The 21,374-nt window shown below is 38.7% G+C and overlaps 1 protein-coding gene and 1 pseudogene across 6 annotated transcripts in view; both read right to left on the bottom strand.

Moving 5' to 3' along the window:
• MID2 (midline 2) overlaps positions 1-21,374 on the bottom strand; it is a 149,897-nt gene that overhangs the window by 105,743 nt on the left and 22,780 nt on the right. For all 6 annotated transcript variants that reach the window (XM_053917085.1, XM_045188497.3, XM_024551606.3 and 3 more), the window contains one exon: positions 14,123-14,838. In XM_053917085.1, the coding sequence (XP_053773060.1) occupies positions 14,123-14,782 (660 nt within the window). In that variant the 5' untranslated portion in view covers positions 14,783-14,838. The remainder of the gene's footprint in view (positions 1-14,122; positions 14,839-21,374) is intronic.
• LOC112296841 (elongation factor 1-alpha 1 pseudogene) lies at positions 258-2,037 on the bottom strand (annotated as a pseudogene).

Genomic DNA, 21,374 nt, shown 5'->3' with positions numbered 1-21,374 from the left:
CTCTTCTTGGTGCCACTTAATAAAAAAGTTGACATTCATGACTTTGTGGATGTAGGGCTTTAATGACATTAAAATAACTTAGTGTTTTCTGTAATATTTTCAACTTTTTAAAGTATTTCATAGTCAATATTTCATTTTGCCCTCGTAGTAAATCCTGTGAGATAGGAAGAACATACATTATTTTCTTTTACAGATGAGTCGACTAAGGAAACTATATTAATTGAATGATTACTACTTGCCAGACACTATGCTAGACATTTTCTTTTTTTTTTTCTCATTAAACTTTGTTTTAATGGGTCTCAAAATTCTGTGACAGATTTTGGTCAAGTTGTTTCCATTAAAAAGTACTGATTTTAAAAACTAACAACTTAAAAACTGCCACACACACAAAAAAACCAAATGGTCCACAAAACATTCTCCTTTCCTTCTGAAGGTTTTATGATGCATTGCAATCATTAACCAGTCCTTTACTATTAAACTTAAGTGGCCAATTGAGACAAACAGTTCTGAGACCGTACTTCCACCACTGATTAAGACTGGGGTGGCAGGTGTTGGGGATAATATTCATTTAGCCTTCTGAGCTTTCTGGGCAGACTTGGTGACTTTGCAAGCTCCAGCTGCCTTCTTGTCCACTGCTTTGATGACACCAACAGCAACTGTCTGTCTCATGTCACGAACAGCAAAGCGGCCCAGAGGAGGATAGTCAGAGAAGCTCTCAACACACATGGGCTTGCCAGGAACCATATCAACAATGGCAGCATCACCAGATTTCGAAAACTTTGGGCCATCTTCTAGCTTTTTCCCAGAGCGATGATCAATCTTCTCCTTCAGCTCAGCAAATTTGCAAGCAATATGAGCTGTGTGACAATCCAGAACAGGTGCATAACCGGCACTGATTTGGCCTGGATGGTTGAGGATAATCACCTGAGCTGTGAAGCCAGCAGCTTCCATTGGTGGGTCATTTTTGCTGTCACCAGCCACATTGCCATGACGAACATCTTTCTTTGACAGATGCATTCTTGACATTGAAGCCCACATTGTCGCCAGGAAGAGCTTCACTCAGAGCTTCATGGTGCATTTCAACAGACTTTACTTCAGTTGTAACATTGACTGGAGCAAAGGTGACCACCATGCCAGGTGTGAGAACACCAGTCTCCACTCGGCCCACAGGGACAGTACCAATGCCACCAATTTTGTAGACATCCTGGAGAGGCAGACGCAGGGGCTTGTCAGTTGGACGAGTTGGTGGCAGGATGCAATCCAGAGCTTCCAGCAGTGTGGTTCCACTGGCACTGCCATCTTTACGGGTGACTTTCCATCCCTTGAACCACGGCATGTTAGCACTTGGCTCCAGCATGTTGTCACCATTCCAACCAGAAATTGGCCCAAATGCTACTGTGTGAGGGTTGTAGCCAATTTTCTTAATGTAGGTGCTGACTTCTTTAACAATTTCCTCGTTTCTCTTCTGGCTGTAGGGCGGCTCAGTGGAATCCATTTTGTTAACACCAACAATCAGCTGTTTCACGCCCAGTGTATAAGCCAGAAGGGCATGCTCATGAGTCTGCCCATTCTTGGAGATACTTGCTTCAAACTCACCAACACCAGCAGCAACAATCAGACAGCACAGTCAGCCTGAGATGTCCCTGTAATCATGTTCTAGATAAAGTCTCTGTGTCCTGGGGCATCAATGATGGTCACATAATACTTGCTGGTTTTGAATTTCCACAGGGAGATATCAATGGTGATACCACACTTGTGTTCAGCTTTCAGTTTATCCAAGACCCAGGCATACTTGAAGGAGCCCTTCCCCATCTCAGCAGCCTCTTTCTCAAATGTTTCGATGGTTCTTTTGTCGATCCCACCGCATTTGTAGATCAGATGGCCAGTAGTGGTAGACTTGCCGGAATCTACGTGTCCAATAACCACAATGTTGATGTGAGTCTTTTCCTTTCCCATTTTGGCTTTGATTTAGTGGTGGTTTTCTCGACAACTGTGTTCTGGCGGCAAACCCGTTGCGAAAAAGCTATGCTAGACATTTTCATATACATCATTGAAAAATCATAACAACCTACGAAGTAGGATATATTAGCATTTTGCAGATGAGAAAATTGAGCTTCAGAGTCAGGGTGTTTTTCACAGTCATGTAATTAGTATATGGCAAAGCTAGGGCTGGAATCCAGGACTCCAGCTTTCATTCACAGCTTTGCTCCAGTATTCCATGATTTTTGTGGTTAGTTTTTGTTGCTGTTGTTGTTATTGATAACATTTTACATTTATCAGTAGATTTGTTCAGGAAAAATGGTATTTTAACTTTGGTATTCACCAAAATTTTGCATCGTATCTTAATTTCCCTTCTTTGGCACTAAGGAATAGCCCATGGAGATGCCGGACTTCAAAACACAAAGCCTGACAGTATAAAGCTAGGGACATCCATTGCTATTGCTATATAGATCCTTTTAGGGAGACATTAGAAGCACTTTTCAAATCTTTAATATAGCATAGTTCAACAGTACTCAGAACTCTTAGCATATTTTCAGTTTAGCTAGCTACTCTCTCCCATTCCTTATATAAAAAAATATAATGTTATTCACTCTAGATTGATAATGAGTTTTTTATTCTATCCCACTCCCAAGTCTTCAGCTCTGGTGGCTGCTTCTACTCCAGGACCTGCCCCCATATCCATTTCTCTCTCACTCACCATCCCAGCACCCCCACTAAGCCTGTTCCAAATGGAATACCCCAACTTCCTGGCTCTTATTCTGTTAGCATTCTTTCCCTTGGTCGTTTTCATTGCTTCATTTCTGTCTCCATAGTTTTTATGGTTTGTATTGTAGTTGTTCAAAGTTCATGTTTTGAGTGGGGGAGGAGGTTGGCAAGGAGAAGTGGGGGAGGGAGAGAGGACTCCTGTACTTGACCTTTTGTCTACTAAGTAGCTGTTGTTCCTTAGTATCCTTGGCACTGCCCCATGAATCAATCCCAAAGGATGCAATCCCCTGGGTATGTGTATTTATAGGACAGGCAGTTTGATTTCACTTGCTCTCAAACCAGATTATGAGAACAAGCTTAATTTTTGCTTCCCTTTTTGCCAGATCTCTCTTGTTTTTTTAGCTTTGTTACCATGGAAGTAAATTTTCACATTTATTCCATTTTTTGTGGCTTGGGCACAGTGTCTCCCCTGGTCTTCTTTAATTTCATGATCATGTCAACTGTAGCCTTCTCCTTAGCAAGGACAGAGAAGGAAGAAGGGAAAAAGAAGGGTAGCAATCATTGATTTGGGCATGATCTCTAAGCTAAGTAGATGTCAGAGGGGGAAAAAGAAATGGCAGTTAAGATATTTAATACAACAAAAGGTATTGGATACCTACTCTGTTCATGGTCCAGTGACTTCAGAAATAAAGAGGAAGTGAGATTAAGATGGGTCTTGAAGGATAAGTAAGATTTTAATAGAGATGGAGTGGGTCAGGATGTTGTAGGCACTATAAATAGCATGTTCAAATGTAAAAGGGAATAAAGTATAGGACATGTTCAGGAAAAAGACTTTGAGTTTGGCTGGAACAAAGAATACAAAAGAATAGTGGTGGGGCAAGACTGGAAATGGAGATCAACACTCTGTTATGAAGGTCATGAATGCCTCAGTGAGGAGTTTGTACCTATTTAAGTAGTGGGGAGTTACCAAAGGCTTTTGAGCAAGACAATGATATAATCAGGGCTGCAATTATGAGATTAATCTACCAGCAATACGTGGGGCAGACTGAAACAGGAAAGTCTGGGGACAGGGACAATGGTTAGGAGGAGACTGTAGTCTTCAAGGCAGTTGGGAATTCAAGTATGGGCCAAAATAAGGTGATAATGGAGAAAAGCTTATTTCAATAAAGGATTTTTCACTGTCATATATGCAGAGATTGCAAGAAAGGCAGATGGAGTTGGTAATTAGAGGTCACTGGTGACCTTTGAAAAATGAGTTTCAGTAGAGTTTTGGAAGCAGATGTCAGACTCTACAGGGTTAAGTATGGAGGTAGTGATAAAGTGGAGGCTACAAGTCTGGACTCCTCTTAAACAGTTTGACTGTAAGAGGAATATGATAGAGCTGTAGTTTGATGAAAATATCCATCTTAAGTTATAGAGTGGGCATTGGTAATGATCCCATCAGTTTGATTTCCTCTTGCAGAGTGATCCAGATTCCTAGATCAATGTGATCCCTAATGTATCACAAATGGCTATGTTGATATATTAGGTAAACATAATGTAGACTGATGAACTCAGAGAAGATATAATATTAGAAATCTGTGTTTCAAACTGTAATATGTTTCCATTCAAACATAAGATGCCATGAGGAGAATGTTTTCTAACATTCTAAGTACATGCAACCTACTGCAACACTTGTCATGAAACTGATATCTTAGATCCCTATTGTGTGCTCCTAATTTATGGCCCAGAACTGAAACTTACAGCTTCTTTAAAGCCACTGAAAACAAAAATATGGCTGAGCACATAGTTTTTTTTTAATTTTTAAAAAATTTTTATTGTTATTCAATTACAGTTGTATGCCTTTTCTCCCCATCCCTCCACCCCACCCCAGCTGAACCCACCTCCTTCCCCCACCTCCACCCTCCCCCTTGGTTTTGTCCATGTGTCCTTTATAGTAGTTCCGAGCACATAGTTTTGAGTCTGATTAGACTATGGACCTTGGGTTACCATCACAAAATTATAGCAAATTTTTATTTCACTCTGTGCCCCCCAGCAATTTTCAGAAGGCCAGCACATTTTAACAACACACACAACTAGAACTGACAAGATGACTCCAATTTCAACCTGACTTCATTAATATGAACATGCTTTGAAAAATAAGTCTTTGGTTAATAAAAACGCCATCTGTTGGTGGCTTTTTGCCACTGTTTTCTTACATTATGAGACATAATTTGAGGAAAATGCCAGGCATTTACTTACTAACTTCCTATTCATACTAAAGCTTCCTCTGAAACTGGAATTGATTCTCAGTAATGGACATATGCACAGGGAAGGAGAGAAGTGAAGCAATTATGCAGTTCTCTTATTCACCCTTACTTCTCGTGCCTAGCAGTGACAAATAATTTAGAACTAGACATTCTGGGCCAGTCTAGGTTTTACAGATTTGGCCAAGTAATTATCGTGTCTATACTCTGACTAAGTAAACAAAGAGGATATGTATATATGCATATATGTCTACACATATGCACACATGTGTATAAATGCAATTTTGTCTAAAATTAAACATATCTCTCTATTGTTTTGTTCGGTTTTGCAAAAGTTGTTTTACTTTGCTCTTTTCTTTTGCATTCCAGTTAATGACTGGGCCAGGTTCTCTCTGTGTAAGGCTGGTTGGTGCAGTTTTCTAAGGACAGTTGAACCGGACAGTGAGAGAAAGCCACAGTGTCAGGGAGATTGGAATGGAGATATCTGCTGGCAGGAAACAGGGACAGGAGGTTGGCAGGGGAAGCAGAATGAAGCTCCCATTCCCTGCTGCAGGAGGTTACCTGCTGCTGGGTCTGCCTGTCCTTCCCCTGTGTGAGGTTAGAGAATCCATGTGGGCTACAAAACTATGAGACTCTCTTCCGCTTCAGATGATTGTATCATTAGAGCTCTCACAAAATTTTACATATGTCTAAACAGCACAAATTGAGGGGAAGATTAGGTTTGTTTGCATAATTGAGATTTTTAAAAGGCCCAACTTAGCTAAATTGGCAGTTTCCTACACGGATACCTTTTTTACCCAAGTTCCACTTCATTTGTGTCATATAGACTCGGCCTCTTTGTCTTCTTTTATACCCTTCCTAAAGAGGAAAATGTTTTGCTACTTCTGAGGAAGCCAGGCAAGGCTATTTTTCTTCCAGATAGCATCCCATAAAAAGAAACGGCTTCTCTAAACTCAAGTAATTGCTGGGGTTTTTAATTTCAGTTTTCTAGATACAGGCTATTTCTGGTTACTTTCTCATTGGCTCCCCCCAAAAACCTAACTATACATCAAAACAGCAACTCTTCATTAAAACCAGAGCAATTCTCCTGGTGGCACACACTTGACCATGATCTCCATTTGTCATGTTCTGTGAAGGTATATGTATTTACACAATATGAGCACACTTACAACCTACCTGAAACAGCAAGTCTTGAAGCCTAAAATACTATGTCCTATCAAAACATGTAGTATTGCCACTGAACGCCCACATACACTCTTGCTTTCTAAAAGGTACAAGGGTCAAATCCCACTAGAGCTGATTGTAAAAAATAAATAAATAAAACGTACACAGGGGGATGTTTTCTAAACCTAGACATCCCAACTGTTGTGAAGTGACAATTGAAACTTGGGGGTGCAGGGAAAGGAAGGGGAAAAAACTGCCAATTCATTCCAAACCTGAGCCTTTCCAATTGACAGAAGATAATTTCATCTTTAAAAATAACCCGAGCAGGTGACCCCATTACTATTCTTTGGCATACTCTTTTTTGACATACTCTTGTTTGACATCCTGTCTGCTCACAGATGTTTCCATCTCTTCCACAAGCTGGGAACCAAAACCTTAGCACAATTTGGGGGGTCACATTCTGCCTTCTTTTTTTAACTGCTTGTCTTAAAATACTTAATTTGTTTTTGCTTTACTCTGTCACATAATGTATTAATTACATATAGCCTTTACACTGCAGAACACAGCAAGTGTTCTACAAATGAAAGCCCATATACCTTCATGCCAGTTTATTCCTTCCTCAAACATTTATTTGCTGCTGCATAGACAGAGGCTATGTCCCAGAATGAGATGCAGGTGATGTACTGCATGTATAAGATCTATTCTACCTGAGGCTTGTTAGAGATTACCAGACCAGACCTTAAGCCAGGTGAAACAGGTTGCCATTTCTCTTCTTTTCAGAACTTTCTAAAATCATCCATAAAACACCCACATTCCCCACATTCCTCCACCTTACCTGAAATGCTACACAAACCATTGCACATACTTTTCTTTCCTCTCTCTTCAGGTATATAACACTGTTAAATCTCTAGCTTATACATGTAAATTATTATATTTGGATGTTCTAAATGAAAACCTGTACTAAAAACCTAAATCCAGTGTTTATTTAGATAATACTTAGAATAGTGAGTCAAAACCAAAACTACTTTCCTGGAGGCCTCAATATTATATTCCACTTGCACTATTCCTCTTCAGTCCCTGCATCTCACACACATCCTCTTCTTGCTTATCTTTCATGTTGGACTTCTAGACCATTTGTCTGCTGCAAGACTCAATGCAGTGCCCTCACTCAGCTCACCACTGCATAGCTTTATCCCCATACTAAAGACACCAAATTTATTTCTCTAGCCCTGATCTTCCAGTCACCATAAAGGTCTGAATTTTAACTCCTAGAACACTTGTCCTTTCAGTTCTAAGAGTACCAAATGCTTTCTCTCCTCCAGATATTTGAACAAGCTCTTTTATCTTGACTAGAGCACTCCATGTCCCTTACTGTATCCCTTTCTCCCAATAGCGGAGGGTCCAAAAATCCACCCAAAGTCTATTTTGATATCCCTCCTATGCTCTCTCACAGCCCTCCTGTGCTTCTGTTGTCACAGCACTCACCACACTGTCTTGTAGCTGTGTCCTTATTTGTCTGTCTCCCCAGACTAAGGTGAGAACTCCACTAAGGTTGGAACTATGGTGTCTTTATAATTGTAACCTCTGCATCTCTTCTGGTGCTTGGCACCTAATAGGTGTTCAGTAAATGTATGATAAGTGAATGAATACTGAATGACTCACAATCACATCAAACTCAAATCTAAAGTCAAGTCATCCCTCCAAAATTGCTAACCCTTTCCCAATTCTCCCATTTTTGTCCCTGATACCACCATTATTCAAAACATCTACTCAAAGATCACTTTTAAAATTCTTTCTTTCCATTGTCTATAACCACTAAAATCATTCACCAAGTACTAGTAATTCTTTCTGCACACTCTTTCTCCAGTTTGCTCTTTTCTCCAACCAATCCATTCATGATTCCCTGTTTTTGAGCTTGGTGACTTCCTTCCACTAATTCTTTCTCTGTGCTTCCGAGCATCTGTGAAAACCTCCATCAAGGCACTTACCATACTGAATTAGAATTTTCAGTGTATGTATCTACTTCCCTTACTTACTAAGCTCAGAGCACTTCAGGGCAGGAACTGTGCCTTATTTTCTGTGTCCCCAGCTCCTCCTACAATAATGTCTGTTTTTAAGTCATTTTAAGTGTTCAGTGAACAAAATGAGCATTCATTAATTTTTTGTAAATGAATGAATGAAATCCTGGCCTAAATCCCTGGTGCTACAGTTTAATTTATTGTTTGCTCTATCTTTGGAGGAGATAAAGAACACAACATTAAATCATTATATCAACCCTTCATGAACTTGAATGTCATTATTACATTTCCCTTTAAACTTCACTTCTTTTGGTTCAATAATTCTTGCCTCCTTAATATTTTCTCACTAATATTATATTTCTGTAATATGTTCTTTTGTCCAATGATAACAGACAGGATTTTCATCCACCCAAGACCAATCTCTGAGTCAACATTTTGAATATTCTTCCCAGCCTGATGATTGTTAGCTCCTTTCAAATGCTTATGGAGAAGACTTAGGACAAAAGAACTGACATAAAAACAGAAAGATAAGAGCATAGATAATTGGAGTATCTACTTGCTGAACTTGCTGTCAAACCAAAGAAATAATAGAAATCATCTTCCAATGCAGGAACCTGTTAATATTACATGAAAACAGAGCCAGAGAATCAATATAATTATTAAAGGGAAAAGAACAGAGGTTCAAATGAGTCTTAGCACACAGTTTGAGTAGAGATGAAATAAAATGAATTTTTACCCCCATGCACAAGCAAAACACATACAGATTTATACATATTATATGTAATAAGGAGCAAGTCTTCAATAATCAAGAAACCCCAGAGAAACCAGATCTACAAGAAAGAATGATTTTACAATTGTGAGTTAAAGGCTGGTTTTGCTGAGACACCCTGTGACAGATATTACCCACAACCCCATACACACCCATCCACCACCATACCTTAGAGAGTATAAAGCTGGACTCAAATTCTTTGCTCTTGTTATATTTAGCTACTGTGATTCAGTACCTAAGTAAGTGAAAGCAAGAAACAACCCCACCTATGATAACCAGCCAGAGTCTCCACTGGAGATTTTTTTCTTATCATGAGGATATATGAACTTGTTCATTTATTAGAGAGATCTTTAGTATCATGATAGGTTCTACTGAGGTCCTATCCCTCCCTAGGGTGGCCACAGAAAACTTGCCTTATATTCAATGTTTTCTCATATCCAACTTATATACAGATATACCCACAGAAAATTAACACAGACATTATCTCCTCCTCCACACACTGACACACATTTATAGATACACATAGACACACACAGAGTCACTCTCAGCCACTGATCCATGCAGAAACACACACCTTCGTATATAGTGACACATACATATATATGCAAATATATCCTCTCTCAAGTCAGTCTCATAAAGGTATTTCTCTTTCTTTCTCTTATATTCATACTCATACTGATTCAAACACATTCAATTGACCAATGGTCGTTAAACAGAAAGGGTATCTGCCTTGGCAAACAGAAGTGGGTATCAAGAGGGTAGTAAACAATTGCCTGGGAGAAGGCAGTAGCTGAGTGAGAATGGGTGGGTAGATGACAGAGTGACTGAGTAAGAAGGACAAGCAATCAACTATGATAAGATTCCAGAATATCATATTTTCCAACCTTTTAATTCTCAGTGTGGCTTTCCTTTGAACATTCTCCAAGTCTCATATCTTCCTTCTTTGTCTGACAATCTTTAGCTCTGTCTCAGTCTCTCTTCCTGTGTGTGTGTGTGTGTATGTGTGCATGTTTTACTTTCCCATAAGAAAAAGCTAGTCCTAGTGCCAGGTAATATTTTATAATAATGAGATCCCTGATGTGTAAATGTAACTGCATTTAAGAATTTTTTGTAGTAATGAATTTCTGGAAATGTAATGAGAAAAAGAAAATGTGCTTGTTTATTCCTTTCAGGAAATTCCTCTATTCCCCCTGGTTTTCATCAGCTATATTTTTGGCAGGCTGTGGGCATGGAAATGTGAAGACATCACTCTCAAAGAGAATTATAATAATCATATCTGATTTATACAGATGTCACCATAGGGTTAGGCAGCTGGAAAATCCAGCAATGAAAATGAATAGGCATTCAAAATTAAGGACATGTCATATTTTTGATAATAGTGGTTTTTAACACCAGTAGTTCAGAGGAGATATTTTTTTAGACTTCTAAAGTATTCATAATGGCAAGACAAATTTACATCTTATAGGATGAGCACCAAAGCAAGCTAGAGATGCTGGTATACTTCCCACAAATCCATTAGAAAGATTTAATCATTTGGATTTCTTGAGCTATATAGACTATGTGTGCTAGACACCAGGAGGATATTGAAGAAATATAACACATTGTGCCTGGTCTCAAAGGATTTATGGTATAGTTGGAGTGTGTTGGAGTGGCCTTGTTGGATTTCAACTGAGCACTAAAGAATAGGTCAGATTCCTAAGCAGGCCAAGAGAAGAGCATGAGTGAGAATGAAAGTTCAGAGTTGGAAAAGAGAATGGCATGTTTAGCAGACAGGGTAGGAGGCTACCTTGGACAGATGAAGGTAGCATGTTTGAGATGGTGGTGGGGGGGAGAGAAAGGCAGCTGAGGACCAAGATGTGTGGGATTTAGAATATAAAGCTGAGATCTGTCACCATCCTTTTAAAAAGCCAACACGTATTAATACAATAATATCAATATCTTCTAAGGAGTGAAACTCATATGACAATGAAAATTCTAAAATGTGAAACAGTTTTACAGAAAGACAGCACATATAATGAACTAATTTATATACTGGGACTAGTAAGTAAGTAAAAAGATAGGTAATAGAGAAAATAACTACTTTGATAGGTCTTACTACTATAGTAACTGTCATGAACACAATTATATTATCAAATTGAATAATTAATTAAACCACTGATAGTCTTCAGAAGGACATGTAAGTAGACTGGAAAACTAAATAAGGATAATAAACTATGCTAAGTATCCCAAACCCTCTAATCCATTTTGAGTACATGTTAAGAAGACAGACTAGGTTCTGGTTATTCTGACCTTGTATCTATTATATAATGGTTTGTTTATTCTTTATTGAACAAATAGGTATTATACACCACTAATCCTAATCAGGGATGTTTGTACAAAGGAAAATTATAAACACCAATAATGAAGCTCCAGAACCAAAAAGTACAAATAAATACCATATCAGTTACTGGCCAGAAAGTCAAACCTATCATTCTTCCCCTTCTCTTGTAGAACTGCTGTGCTTTCCTCAGGGCCAGGAGAGTATGCTCAAGGCCATCCCTCACCCCCCATACCTTCTAACAGCCAGCATTCTTTCTCCTTGGAGAAGAATCAAGCAGATTAAGGGGATAATCCTAAATACTTTTGTAAATTAAAACTAACTTTTAAAAAAGTGAGTATATGTGACACTGAAAGTCAGATTCTCTCTCTGCTTTACATGGAGAACTAATCCTTTCACACTTGGCATCAAAACAAAGTGACCCCCCCACACACAACACACAAGCAGCACATCCCTCTCCCTCACCAAAGTCCAATATATTGCAGACAATATAATAAACCACAAGGTTTGGAATGGTTCATATGTTTCCACTTTCCATCCAAAAATGAGCAAAAAAGTTCCCACTTAATTTATAATCAGATTTTTCTGCACATTTCCTTAAAATATTAAAGGGGAACAATCCAAAATCTGGCCTTTCTTTCTCCAAATATTACTGATTAGTTATACACTAAAGTACCTTTTGGTAAAATATTTTTCTGCTCCAACCATCCCTAAAGACAAGAGCCATAGCTACATTATGCCAAATATCTAATCAATCATCCATTGTTTTCATGTTTTTGGATGTTTCAAAAAGCTGATGTTCTGTAGAAACAGGCTTATTCTATCCAGTCTTTTGTTATCTCAATTGTACATATGGATACAGATTTTTCTGTTTGGAGTATTTCTTAAAGCCAATGACTTATTATAGTTCCAATACCTGCAAATATTTGGCAGAGATTGTTTCATCCTCTCCAAACGCCCAGTCTTCCTGCAAACCTGCCACCATCTATTGCCATTACGAAGCTGTAAGTTTATATAATACATCCTTTCCTTGATGTCATTGATGATTTATCTGTGACCCAAAAGATGTGCAATTGCTGGAGGATAATGTTTAGTTTCAAATCACATTTCATGGAGAAAACTTAGGTCTAAAATAAATTGGCAGCAAGATGCAGTAGGAAGGATCCTTAACTCACAATCTAGAAGCTGAGTTCCAGTTTTAGTTTTGTGACTTTGACCAAATTGCTTAACCTGTCAAGCTTTAAGTTTATACCACTTTAAAGTTTAAGGCTTCAACTGGACCAAGATCAAGGCCTAACTTCTTATTATTCTAAGAACGGAAGTAAATAAAATTATTCTTCTCTGCAGTCTTGATATGAATGAGAATATTACCTTGAATGAAATCAACAAAAACACTGAACTTTGTACAAATTATAAACATCAGATATAAATAACAATAAAAAGGCACAAACAATTGCCAGTGTGACTATTTTCAATATTGCTTGCCACAAATTACAGAAGAAAATATGTATCCTATTCTGAGTATTGCTGCCCTCACCAACACCATAAATTTTACCTAAGTTACATAGATTGTTCCAGAGTGTGGCAAGAAGAAACTCTCCACCCCCTTTTTGCCCTCCTTCCATCCTATCTAGAGCTTCCTTTAGAGCTTGGCTTATATATTCAGGCCCTATTTAGCAGTGGTGATCTTATTCATTTACACATTTTATTTTTCTGGAATTTCTAAGTTGCTCCCTTTTTAAGAGAAGGTAAACCACATATCAGGCAAACAATGGGAATAAAACAATTTGTTGGATCTGACATTTTACCATCAACATGAAGTAGCAGGCCTCTAATAATAGGCACTCAGAATTGCACATAAATATTATATAGCCCAACAACTTTGGAAGACTGTCCACTTAAATGAAAGACTAGGAACTTCCAACAAGTGCTTCAGTCCATAAACCACAAAAATGAACATTGGCACAAAATCTAATACTGGATTAAATATTTATGGCCTTCAGTTTAAATGTTTAGTTCAGGTATTTGATCATTCCTCCTGACTTCATGGTACACTGAAGTTCCTTTTTTGTCTGTTTGTTTTGTTTTGATTTTTTAAATTTTAATTTTGTTTCCTTTTGATTTTTAAAGCAGGCTTAGAATTAGCCCCATGTTAAGGGCTTCACAGGAATTTATATTAGCCAGTGCCAAACTTTTTTTTCTTTAGAGTACTGAGTGTGCAAACATACAACTCCTGCCCTCCATAAAAATCTCTCACCTATAGAGATATACTCAGGCACCTCCACCCACACATACACAGAGATACACCCAACATTCCCATGGCTAGACACACAAATATGCAAATCAGCACAAATGCTAATTGTAGCACACCTACACAGGTACTCACATACTTAAAACAAATGGAATGATCATGGCAAAGATATGTAGTGTGCAATATGTCACTGAAAGAGGAAGGAGGGTGCTGCTTCTCTGGATGGACTACTAATGTAGTGGGCCATGGGCTAACTTCCCCAGGATTGGTCAGATGCAAGCAGGTTTACGCAACAGATGAAACAGGTTCCAGTAGAAGCTTGAAGGTGAGTAGGTTATTCTTCACAAGACTTATATGACAAGTGGAATTAATTCACTTGCCATGTTAAAAAAAAAAAAGTGACCCACGCCGGTTCAATTCTCAGTCTAGGGACATGCCTGGGTTGTGGGCCAGGTCCCCCGTGCAGGGTGCATGAGAAGCAACCACACACTGATGTTTCTCTCTCTCTCTTTCTCTCTCTCATCCCCTCTCTAAAAATAAATAAATAAAATCTTTTAAAAAAGAAGTGACCCATTTTATTATAGAACTTGCTAAATATATAACTGTATAAAGAGACAAAGTTGTGTAAGGGATATTTCCCAGATCCCTTACCTTGAGTTTCTCAAATCGATCATTCAGTGATGCAACCTGATGGTCTCGGTGACGCCCCACCAGTTTGCATAAGGCACAGATCAATTGGTCATCAGATACACAATACATGTTCACTTTCTCATTCTCATGGTCCAGGCAGGTGATCCCTCGAAGATGTGTGTCTGGCACTGGTTCCACCAGGCGGTGGCTGGTGAAAGGTTTCTTGTTGGGGTGTGTGGCCCGCAGGCAACGGTCACAGTAGGAGACCTCACAGGTGATGCATGTTTTCACTGCATCCCTTGGTGGGTCCTGTTCACAGAATTGGCAAGTAATTCGCTCACTAGACATGGTGGTGCTGGGCCTGTAAGTCCTCTCCCGGCGGCTCTCACTTGGGGAATTGGGCCCACTGACTGAAGCCTTCTGGAAGCGGTCAATAATGTTCTGCAGAGTCACATTCCTCTTGAGGCCATCCAGACCCCGGTGGTTCAGCGAGATAACATACCTACACGTAGGACACTGGAAAGCAGTAATGGGTTCAATGGGTTCACCAGAGCTGCAGCTGGAGACCAAGATACGATGAGCACAGCTGAAGCAGAGGCTATGAGCACAAGGGAGCAGAAGGGGGTCTTCAAACAACTCTAGACAGATTGGACAGGTCAATTCAGACTCCAGTGTTTCCATCTTTAGTGAAAATAATCCTGCTGAGGCATTAACAACCACAGAAGCTGGGCTTTCACCTGCAAGGAATACAAAGCAAGAATCATTAAGCACTTCTAAGGGAAAGTGGATGTAATATAATTATTCACTAACTAATGGGACTTTACATGTTGGATTCCCTGGGGATGCTGAAGTAATGGCAAAGCAATTCAAGAATTAACCAGAAAGACTTTCTCCCCCTTCAAAACTTGTTTTTGATAAATGCCTGAGCTTATTTTCCTGTACTAATAAATAGAACCTAGTGGCCACCTCTGAATCCTGGTTTACTGATTAACACTACTATTCCAATTCACATCACTGGCATGCACCATTCCCTCATATATTCTCCACTGATATTCATTGTCATCGACTATTATGAGCCTGAGGCCCTGCAAAATTCTCTATCTCCATTTTCTGATATTGCTCTGTGTTTTTTTATTTATTTTTAATTGAATTTATTGGGGTGACATTGGTTAACAAGGACCAATGTAATTTTTTTTGCTTATCCTTGAAAGAATTTTTTTTTAAATTTATTTTTTATTTAATTTATTTATTTTATTTTTATGGGAGCTACTATAAAGGACACAAGGAAAAAATCAAGGGGGAGGGTAGCGGTGGGGGATGGAGGTGGGACTGGCTGGGGTGGGGTGGAGGGATGGGGAGAAAATGCAGACAATTGCTCTGTATTTTATGTCAAGGTAAAATATAGGGGCTGCTCCCATTACACATCTGGTGGAAGGAAAACAAAACCATATTACGAACTAACTCTCCAGTTCTTGAAATGATTCCAATCTGTGAGTCTGCATAAGAAGAAGAGAGAGCTTTAGAAAATTGTAATTCTTGTTTGCAGGATAATAAAGTCTTCAGAGTGTGAACTTGAATTACTTCTTATTACCACATAGAAATTTCTGTTCCATCCCATTTCCAGTAAACTGAGGTACTAGAAACAAAAGATGATCATTTTCATTCTCACATTAATTCCTCACCTTCAGACAATTCTTCATTTCATCAAATTAAATGAGCAATGATTTCACTTTTTCAACTTACTCAGCAATAGTTGTTGATCAATAATGAAGACAAATTACCTTGTGGCTTCCATTGCTTTTAACACCTGCTGAACTAACACAAGCCTGCTATGAAGCTCACCTCCCCATGTGTCTTTTCATAGTTCCTAAAACATAACAAGATACATATCAAGACCTAGATATAAATTAGCAAAGTGAGGAACCAGAACTTTTCGGATCAGGTAATCTTCTTTCTTTTAATTTAATCTTAATTATATTTTTTCCATTACCATTTAGTCCCCTTATACACCCTTCCCCCTAGCAACCACCACACTTGTCCAATTCCATGAGTCCTTTTTTCTTTTTGCTCAATCCTTCCACCTCCTAATCTTCCCACAACCTTAGCTGTCATCCTGGTCTCCATCTACGAGCCTGTTCCCTTTTTTTGTTAGTTCAGTTTTCTCATTAGATGCCACATATGAATGAAATCATATGGTATTTGTCTTCCTCTGACTGGCTTATTTCACCTTCACATCAGGTTCTCCAGGTCCATCCATACTGTTGCAAAGGGTAAATTTTTCTTGTTTTCTACTGCTGAGTAGAATTCCATTGTGTAAAGGTCCCATAGTTGTTTTATCCTTGGCAATTGTAAATAATGCTGCAATGAATATGGGGGTGCTTCTGTTCTTTCAAATTAGTGTTTTGAGTTTCTTCAGATATATTCTCAGAAGTAAGATCACTGGGTTGAGAGGCAGATCCATTCATAACTTTTTTAGGTATCTCCATACTGCTTTCCACAGTGGCTGCACCAATCTGCATTCCCACCAACAGTGCAGAAATGGTACCCCTTTCTCCACATCCTCACCAGCACTTCTTGCTTGTTGATTTATTGGTGATAGCCATTCTCACAGGTGTGAAATGATATCTCATTATGGTTTTAATTTGCATTTCCCTGAAAATTAGTGACGTTGAGCATCTTTTCATATGTCTATTCACCATCTGTATGTCCTCTTTGGAAAAGTGTTTATTCAGATCCTTTGCCCAATTTTTAATTGGGTTGTTTGTTTTTTGGGGTGTTGAGTTTTGTAAGTTCTTTAAATTTTTGGATATTAACACCTTATCAGATGAATTGGCGCATATTTGAATGAGAGAAGATAGTGAGTTGGCTTTTCCTTCTGTTGATGATTTCCTTTGCTGTGAAAAGACTTTTTCGTTTTCTGTAGTCCCATTTATTTATTTTTTCTTTTGTTTCCTTTGCCTGGGGAGATATATCTGATAAAATATTGCTACTAGCAGTAGCCAAGATTTTGCTGCCTATGTTTTCTTCTACAATTTTTATGGTTTGGGGTCTAATATTTAATCTTTGATCCATTTTGAATTTATTATCATGTGTAGTGTAAGAAGGTGGTCTGGTTTCATTTTTCTGCATGTATCTGTCCAATTTTCCCAACACCATTTATTGAATAAACTATCTTTAGCCCATTGTATGTACTTGCTTCCTCTGTCAAATATTAATTGACTATAAAGGTGTGGGTTTATTTCTGGGCTCTCTATTCTATTCCATTATCTATGTGTCTGTTTTTAGGTCAGTACCAGGCTGTTTTGATTACTATAACCTTATAGTATAGTTTGATGTTAGGTAGTGTGATTCCTCCAACTTTGTCCTTTTTCAGGGTCGCTGTTGCTATGCTGGACCTTTTGTAGTTCCATACACTTTTGAAATATTTGTTCTAGTTCTGTGAAATACATCATTGGAATCTTCGTAGGAAATGCATTCAGTATATAGATTGCTTTGGGTACTATGGACATTTTAATGATGTTCATTCTTCCTGTCCATGAACACGGTGTGTGCTCCCACTTATTTGTATCTTCTTCAGTTTCTTTCTTCATTGTCTTATAATTTTCCAAGTACAGGCCTTTTACATCCTTGGTCAGGTTTATTCCTAGGAATTTTACTATTTTTAAAGCAATTGAAAATGGGATCTTAATTTTCCTTTCTGTTAGTTCATTATTGGTATATAAAAATGCAACTGATTTCTGGATACTAATTTTGTATCCTGCTACTTTGTTGAATTAATTGATCAATTCTAGTAGTTTCTTGGTGGAATCTTTGGGGTTCTACGTGTACAGTATCAAGTCATCTGCAAATAAGGACAATTTTACTTCTTCCTTTTCAAACCGGATGTCTTTCATTTCTTCTTCTTTCTGATTGCTGTGGCTAGGACTTCCAGTATTATATTGAATAAGAAAAGTGAAGCAGACATCCCTGTCTTGTTCCCGATCTTAAGATGAAAACTTTTAGTTTTTGCCCGTTGAGTATGATGCTGGCAGCGGGTTGGCATATATAGCCTTTATTAAGTTTAGGTATGTTCCCTCTAATTCCACTTTGCTGAGAGTTTTCATCATAAATGAGTGTGTGATTCCATCGAATCCTTTTTCTGCATCTATTGATATGATCATGTTTTTTATCCTTCATTTTGTTTACGTGGTGGGTCACATTTATTGATTTGCGAATGTGGTACCAACCTTTCTTTCTTTCTTCCTTTTTTTTTTTTTTTGAGATAGGCCTGTAATGCTATGAATTTCCCTCTCAGGATTGCTTTCCTGTGTCCCACTGATTTTGGATTGTTGTATCCTCATTTTCATTTTTTTCAAGTTATCTTTTTATTTCTTTCTTGATCTTGTTGTTGACCCATTCACTGTTTAGTAACATGCTACTTAGCTTCCATGTCTTTGTGTGTTTTTCAGTGTTCTTCATGTCATTAATTTCTAGTTTCATAGCATTGTGGTCAGAGAGGATTTTTGATAGGATTTCAATCTTCTTAAATTTATTGAAGCTTCTTTTGTGTCCTAACATGTGGTCTATCCTAGAAAATGTTCAATGTGCACTTGAAAAGTATGTATATTCTGCTGCTAGAGTGAAATGCTCTGAAGATATCAATTAAATCCATTTGATCTAATGTGTCATTTAAAGCCACTGTCTCCTTGTTGATTTTCTGGCTGGAAGACACCTCCATTGAAGTCAGTGGGGTGTTAAAATCCCCAACTATGACTATATTTCTGTCCATCTCTCCCTTTATGTCCATCAAGATTTGCTTCACATATTTAGGTGCTCCTATAATGGGTGGATAAATGTTTACTAGGGTTATATCCTCATGTTGAGTTGTTCTCTTTATCACTATGTAGTGTCCTCCTTTGTCTCTTAGTATAGCCTTGGTTTTAAAGTCTACTCTTCCAGATATAAGTATTGCTACTCCAGTTTTTTTTCCTTTCCATTTGCATGAAATATCTTTTTCCAGCCCTTTACTTTTTGTTTGTGTGTATCTTTCATCTGAGGTGGGTCTTTTGAAGGCAGCATTTATGAGAGCCTTGTTTTCTTTCCATTCTACCCTATGTCTTTTCGTTGGAGCATGTAAATGATTTGCATTACAGGTCATTATTGTCAGATATATATTTAGTACCATTTTTTGTTAGACTATTTTCCTCTGTTTTATTATTCTTTATTTTCTTCTTTTTCTTCTCCTCCTCGTCCTCCTTCTTCTTTTTCTTCTTCAAGCAAGCCCTTTAACATTTGTTACAGCACTGGTTTGGTGTTAACAAACTTCCTTAGCTTTTTCTTCTCTGGGAAGCTCTTTATTTCTCTTTTGATTTTAAATGATAGCCTTGCTGGGTAAAGTGGTCTTAGATGTAGGTTCCTGCTTTCCATCACCTTAAATATTTCCTGCCACTCCCTTCTGGTCTGAAATGTTTCTGTTGAGAAATCAGATGACAGTAACTGGTGCTCCTGTTTATGTAACTACCTGCTTTTCTCTTGCAGCTCTTAGGATTCTTTTCTTGTCTTTAAGCCTTGTAATTTTAATGATGATGTGTCTTGGTGTAGGCCTCTTTAGGTCCAACTTATTTGAGACTCTCTATGCTTCCTGGACTTGTGTGTCTTTTTCCTTCACCAGAGTAGGGAAGTTTCAATCATTATTTCTTCAAATAGATTATCGATCCCTTGCTCGCTCTCTTCTCCTCCTGGTATTCTCACGATGCAGATGTTGTTCTACTTCATGTTGTCCAAAACGTTTCTTAAGCTCTCTTCATTGTTTTAATTCTTTTTACATTTTTGCTGCTTTGCCTGTTTTTTCTACCTTATCTTCAAAGTCACTGATTTGACTTGCCGCTTCATCTAACCTACTGTTTATTCCTTACAGTGTATTATTTATTTCAGATATTGCATTTTTATTTCTGATTGGACCTTTTTTATGATTTCTGTCTTTTTTCATGCTGTTGAGAATCCCTGTAATCATTGCTCTAAACCCTCTAACTGATAAATTGATTGCCTCCATTTCATCTAGCTCTTATGGAGAATTCTCTTGTTCTTTCATTCGGGGTCTGTTTCTTTGTCTTCCCATTTTGGCTGCTTCTTTGTATTTGTTTCTATGCATTAGGTAGATCTTCAAAGACTGTGATGTAGGCCTTTGTGAGATACTGCTTGTGACTGGCCCTGGTCCACCTGTTTGGAGCTCTCAGCAATCCACAGTGTGTGGCTCCTTCTGCTGAGCTTGTTTGTGTGCAGAAATAACCAAGCTGTGCACTAAGGCTGGATTTTATCAGCACCAGGCCCAGGGGATGGTCAGCTAAAGTGTCATAGAACTCCCAGAAATTGACCTTAGTTGTTAAACTAATTAGTGATATAGCCTCAAGCTGTAATCAGCAGCCACTTAAGCTCCACTGGGAGGGGCTGATAATTTCTCTGGGTGTGCCTATTGCTTTCCCTCAGGCAGATGCCACTTTGAGAAGAGTGTTCTTCCTGAGAAATATGGCCTCTGCAGTATGGGGAATGACTCAGCACAGGGATCCTGGTAGCTGTTCCTTCAGTTCTCTCCCCAGAGCCACCAACCCCAGACTCTCTTCAAGTGTCTCTAGTCCACTCTGCCCTCCCTCTACCAGAGCCCAGGCTACAAAGGAAATTTTGTGTATCAGCACTTCAAGAGGCTCTCTGCATCTCCAGCCATTTGTTCCTTGCAGAGAGAAACATTGGTACTTTTCACAGCTGGATGTTATCTGGGTTCCTTTCTATCTCTGGTGCTGTAGACTTGGGAGACCACCTTGGGGTTTAGACCCCACACTTCTCAGGAGGAAGCCCGTGGCCACTGAAATATCCTTCCAGAACTTCAGCTGCCACTTGTGGGAGCCCAGCCAGCACTCTCATGTCTCCTTTGCACTCCCTACCAGTCTCATTGTGGTGAAATGGTTTCTTCTTCTGTCTGACCTTGGTTATAAGGCTTCTCTCTGGGACTTTTAAGATGGTGACAAGGTAGGTGGGAGATGAACCCACTTCCTCTTGCACCCAACTGGGACACCTAGCCAATCTTCTGAAGAACAGAGTGAAGAGCCAACAGAATCCCAGCTTATATGATGTTTAGAAGACAAAGATTATAGAGGATGTTTAAAAACAGATGGTAAGGAGATTTTATAGGCTGAGGGGAAGGTCTCCAGGCCCTGTGCCAGGGACTACAGCTGCCTCAGGAGCTTTGGAGGAGAGCCAGGTCAGCGTGTAACTTTGCAGCTCCCTCCCCTCCTAGAGC

Source organism: Desmodus rotundus, chromosome X, assembly GCF_022682495.2.
Source record: "Desmodus rotundus isolate HL8 chromosome X, HLdesRot8A.1, whole genome shotgun sequence".
In the NCBI taxonomy this organism is placed as follows: domain Eukaryota; kingdom Metazoa; phylum Chordata; class Mammalia; order Chiroptera; family Phyllostomidae; genus Desmodus; species Desmodus rotundus.
Note: the sequence above shows the minus strand (reverse complement) of the source record. Positions and strands in the feature narration are given on the sequence as shown.